This window comes from Teleopsis dalmanni, chromosome 2 (genome assembly GCF_002237135.1).
Source record: "Teleopsis dalmanni isolate 2A chromosome 2, ASM223713v2, whole genome shotgun sequence".
In the NCBI taxonomy this organism is placed as follows: Eukaryota; Metazoa; Arthropoda; class Insecta; order Diptera; family Diopsidae; genus Teleopsis; species Teleopsis dalmanni.
Window position 1 is genome coordinate 196363546 of NC_051847.1, and position 5821 is coordinate 196369366.

General features: G+C 28.4%; 1 protein-coding gene across 1 annotated transcript in view; it reads right to left on the bottom strand.

Moving 5' to 3' along the window:
• Nucleotides 1–4664: 4664 nt before the first annotated feature.
• Nucleotides 4665–5821, bottom strand: part of LOC119683484 (probable aminopeptidase NPEPL1) — a 10740-nt gene continuing 9583 nt past the window's right edge. Inside the window, exons 5-6 of the mRNA XM_038097167.1 lie at nucleotides 5027–5137; nucleotides 4665–4882 (exon numbers count right to left, since the gene is read on the bottom strand). Coding sequence (XP_037953095.1) covers nucleotides 4745–4882; nucleotides 5027–5137 — 249 coding nt within the window. The 3' untranslated portion in view covers nucleotides 4665–4744. The remainder of the gene's footprint in view (nucleotides 4883–5026; nucleotides 5138–5821) is intronic.

Genomic DNA, 5821 nt, shown 5'->3' on the forward strand with positions numbered 1-5821 from the left:
TCTTATATTTATTTTATTTTATTATTTTTGTTTATTTTTCCTTCTTATTTTTCTTATTTCTTTATTAAATTAAAAATCTTTTAATCCCTACCCACACCATTAATATTTGATTCCTTTAATAATATAAATGCTAATATTGTAATATTTAATATAACTATGAAAGAAAATCATAGCTTTAAAACGAGATGGTAAAAGTAAAATAATAGTAAAACCTATGGCAGTCCAAAATGATGAAATTTTGGATTTAATATTTTGTAATATGGTATTAACATCCATAGCAGAAATCAGTATTAATTTATTATAAAGATAATTTTACGGTGTAACCTTTTGTAAACATATTGTTAAAATCCAAACGCCAATTTTAAGAATGAAACAACACTGCTGACTTATTTGCTCCAACTTTTCTGAACCCACTTATCCAATAGGTATACTCAGAACATAGTATTGCCAAAACTTTAAACCCATTTATTGCAAATACTTTTAAAAATACTTCAAAAACATACTGTCCAAAATTTTTCTTGTGTTGGTGTTTTAGATTATAATTATAATTATTAATTTTTTTTTTCAGTGTTTGACATAAAAATAAATTTAACGTTGCAAAGTCTGGCAAATAAGATTTGCCGCATTTACCGAAAGAAAATATTAATAATAATTCCAGTGTTCCCATTTGAGTTCATGTAAGGCGTTGTGATCTACAACCCTACGAATTCTATAAATTATTAAACTTCTACACAATTTCTTGCACTGAAGTTGTAACATATTTAAGCAATAATATAAACTAATCAAATGAGAATTATAAATGAGAAATGACAAATTTAAGAATTATGAGAATTATTATTGCTATTATTTTAATATTAAATTTTAATTATTTTGTATTAAATTTTAATAAAGATATTCCAATAGTCGAAGGTCTCGACTAGCAGTACTTTCTAGTTATTTAATTCTTTTATTTTGGTATTTCTATGTTATAAATAAATAAAAACAAAAAAAAAGACCGGGATAGATCAGTGCGTAAATTCCAAAAACTACTAGTAACTTTGTTACAAAAAAAAATTTTCTTTAATTCACATCATAGTGTATTTGGTATAGATGAAAGCATAAATTCTAAATATCTATCTTTAGTCCTAAAAAAATTTTCTGCAATATTCATCCTAATGTATAGACGAAGGCATAAATTCTAAAAACTATATAGGTATAACTTTAGTCCCAAAAAATGTTCTGTAATATTCATGGTGGTATATTTTATATAGATGAAGGCTTAGATTTGATTAGATTTTGAAAAGATTGGGAATTATGTCACCATGTCCCTGTATTCTTTGAGGATTATTGTGACAAAGTCACTTTAATTCCATAGACACGTAGCAGTTAAAAATGTCATTATGTTCTTTGGAGAAATGTTGCCAAACTCCATTATTAGTGGATACGCAGTTTAGTCCCAAAAAATGTTCTGTAATATTCATGCTGGTATATTGGATATAGATGAAGACTTAGATTTGATTAGATTTTGAAAGGGTTGGATATTATGTTACCATGTCCCTGTATTCTTTGAGGATTATTGTGACAAAGTCACTTTAATTCCATAGACGCGTAGCAGTTAAAAATGCCTTTATGTTCTTTGGAGAGATGTTGCCAAACTCCATTATTGGTGAATAGGCAGTTGATGGGTACTGAATTCTGAATCTGGCGAGACTATCACAGTGACACAGAATGTGTTCTGTTGTTCCCTCTACTTCGTAATACCAGCCATTCATTAATTTTATGTTTGACAAAGCTTCATGAAGGACTGTAGAATGGTTTTGGCCTAATATAATGTCAGACCGCTTCTTTTCTGGCTAGTTCATCGGCTGTCGGCTTTCTCATTATCCTCAAATCCGCTATATCCTGGAATCCATATTAAGTGGATCCTGTTCCTTTCAGCAGAATTTTTAAGGAGTTGAAGATATTCTTACACTAGTTGAACATAATACTAATCCGGGTATTAAGGATTTCAACACAAAAGTTCAGTGTACCCAGTCAAAGCACCGCATTTTAACTGCAGCTAAATCACAACCAAAATAAAAATTGGGAACTTAATAAATTATGTACAATAAAAGAAATTGAATGAGAAACGTATGTGAATTCAACTTAAAAAATGAACTACGAAATACTGTGCATTCCCTCTTTAATTTATTCAACTTTGAAGTACTAGAATAAAATGCTTAACTCTTGCAGCGACTGACGATTTTGTTGTTACTCCAACGTTAAGGCGTTGAAATCCACTTAAGCCAACTTGAACATATTGCAGCTGTCGGTTTCTGCAGCGAATTGCAACTTAATTGAACAAATACCAAAATGTGAGCAGCAAACTGCAACTACATCGATGCAAAAAAAAAAAAAAATAGATTCAAAATGTACGGATCTGTTGTTTACTTAGCGTCTAGTATCCTTCATTCTTAATATAATAAAGAGAAAAAATGGAATGAATAAAATCGAATCTTAAATGACAAAAGATAAAAGAATGCCATGATAAATGCTAATCGACACGCTGACGAATGTTGCTTTCTAATGGTAGATTTACGCTGACAATTGTGCTCAACAGCACCAGCACCAACTCAAGCACCAGCACAAGCTACAGCAACAGCAGCAACGGCAACAGCAACAGAGTTGCAATATTGCCAACGACAAGGGATAGAATTGCATACATAATCAAATTGTTTGAATATTTAACGAAGCGTTAGGAACAGCAACAAGAATTGTAACAAAATATACCCGATTTCGTCGCATGCTTTTGGGTTGACAAAGTAATTGATTAGGATGGATTGTAACAAAAATTATGAAGGTTTTAAAACTCTTTAAAATTTAAATGGGATTTAAAGATTTGTGGAGTTGTTTTAATAGATTAAATTTTGTAGAAAATATTGGATAGGTTAGGTTAGGTTCGGAGGGCGCGTATTGACAGTTGTCAGCTCGCCCACTCGGAGGCATATATTGCTTATTATGATGCCATCAAAAAATGTTACCGGGAGAAGCAAGTTGCTAACCTTTGTAATCCTTGTTAAACCATTTAGTTTTCCAGATGAAGTTGAGGAGATCCGTTAAGTCAGATCCCCAAGACATTGAAGTCGCCTTGTCTGAAGTCCTGGACAGAGACAGAGAAAGTGATTGATAGATTCTACCTCCTCTTCATCTTGACAACTCCAGTATAATCCACTTGTTAGAACTCGCCACCGTTAGAGCATAGGCGCAATGACCCGTTAGTACTGCAGTAAGCACACGAACTGCAGGTTTGCTGAAGCTTAAAAGATTTTTCGTTTTATTTCGTTTTAAATATTGTTTCACAATATAAAAGAAATAATTGTAAGACCACTGATGATGGGTATTTGGCAATACTCAAAACAGCTGTATTGGTGAGCCAAAAATTCAATTAATTAAAATAATTTAAAAAGAATATTAATTTTTTCTTGCCAAGGGTTACGAATTTTAAGACTGTCAGTTCCAGTCTAAACAAATTATATACGGACTATAAACTAATTAAGAAGTTCGAATATTTCCTAAGACTACTCCTGTTGAGTAGTTGGCAATACACGAAATAACGTTGTATGGTCAACCAAATTGCAATAAATTAAATAAATTTTTGTCCTTGTCTTCTCTTTGCTATTCGCATCCTTTCTTTGCTATTTGAAATCTCAGCCCTTGTCTTGTTGTCCTTGTTTTCTCTTTCCTATTCGAATCCTTTCTTTGCTATTTAAAATCTCTGTAACAAAATATTTAAAAAATTTCTTAACTTCATGACCTAAAAGAGATGTCTAATACAAGAATTTATTATGAATATATAAATAACTAACCAATTATTTTATTTATATTTTTTCCAACTGCTACTTGATACTAGCAAACCAAAAGATGTAAGAAAATTAAAATTAATTTTTTTGTAACTCAATTTCTTCAATTCTCTTCCTTTTATTTTTTTCTTTATTACATTTTATCTGTTTTTTCTTTTTTCATATTTTTTTTTATATTTATTTTAATTTTTTTTTTAATATTATTTTCCTATTTTATTTTTAATTTTCTCCAAATTTTTTTTATATTGTATTTGCACTAGACACTACAGTTAATTTTGCATTTCACATTTATACCTTTTATGAAGTTGTCAAAAATAAATATAAAAAATTGAAAATCATCGAGGCAAAAACAATTTTTATATCTAACGCTCCCGAGTTTTATGGGAGAAAATCTTTTTAAAAAAAATATATAAAATTGAAATGATTGCAAATCTCACAGAAAAAATTCAGAAAAATAAGTAATTTGGTACGAAGTAATTGAAAATGAAAATGAAAATAGAAAAACACGAATGAAAATAAATCACAAAAAATATAAAAGACAACAAGACCATAATAATAATATAAAAACTCTCAACTGCAGAAATGCAACCGCAAAATAATGAAATCGTAAAACAAAGCAGAAGAAAAAAGATACAAAAAAGCGATACTCCTAGATATGATATCAAAGATGGTCAACGTAATTGCAACTTAAAGTACAAAAAAAAAAAAAAAAAAAAAATTTGAAACAACCAACATAACAAAACCATTAGGAAACGATGAAATGACACAAACAATAAACAATATTACTTAAAATGAAACATACAAACTAAACAAAAAAATATTAAAATATAAAAACGAAAATTTTTAAGCATATTCTTTATATTTATAACCGTTAATATTTTCGAAAGTAAGGAAAAAATGTTAAATAAAAAAAAATGTGATGTATTTCAGTTTCGATCACGGCAGATGCGCTTGGCTGGCTGCTCCTCGTCGGATGGTGCAATAGATTGCAACATAGCATTGTTTGTATATTTGCCAAATAAGGTCAAAATGAGTGCAACACCATAACCAGTAGCACGTTCACCCTGTATAAATAAAAAGAAAAATTTATTAATATTTAAAATTTCTTTAAAAAATTCAATGCAATCATGAAATTTGAAGCTTTAAAGCTTGAGGCTATTAAGTCTCAAGTTCAAAATGCTTATAAGTTAGTCATATTAAACACTTACGCAATGCACTGGAGTTGCCATGTCAACATGTATCCAAGCGCCAGGATAATCAAATCCTAAATGAGCTGCTATAAAAATACCAGCACAAGATGACTGGGCATTATTACGGTCCTGAAATAAAAAATAGTAAATCGTTAGTGAATTTCTAAACATGAATAAAATAAAACAATAAAAAGAAAAAATAAATAAATTGAAAACAAACTAATAATAAGTCAGAGATTACTAATTTTAGAAACATATTCCATGGTCAGAAGATTTTTATATTAAAACTAATAGCAGCGAACACCAATAATGTTAGCAGTTCATTGGTGTAGACCTTGGACAACACACCTAAATAGCTGAGGTACTTTCTTAGCATAAAGCTGACATGAACTTAGCTCAATAAATAAAAATTAAAATAAAATAAATAAAAATTAAATTAAATAAAAATTAAATTAAATAAAAATTAAATTAAATAAAAATTAAATTAAATAATAATTAAATTAAATAAAAATTTAATACACTAATTAAAAGGAAATTCGAATATTTTCTAAGACCACTGAAGATAAGTACTTGACAATATTCGAAACACTAAATTGCAATAAATTAACTAAATTTTTGTTCTTGTCTTTTGTTTGCTATTTGAATCCTCTAACTTTCTTAGATTCTTTGTCGTCATAAGAAGCGTAATTTTTGACAAAAATAAACTTTAAAAATATAATAAATTGAATTAAAAATAAAATAAATATCATAAAATTAAAATAAAAGTAAATATAACATGAAAAAAAAAAATAAATAAAAGAATAATAATAAAAA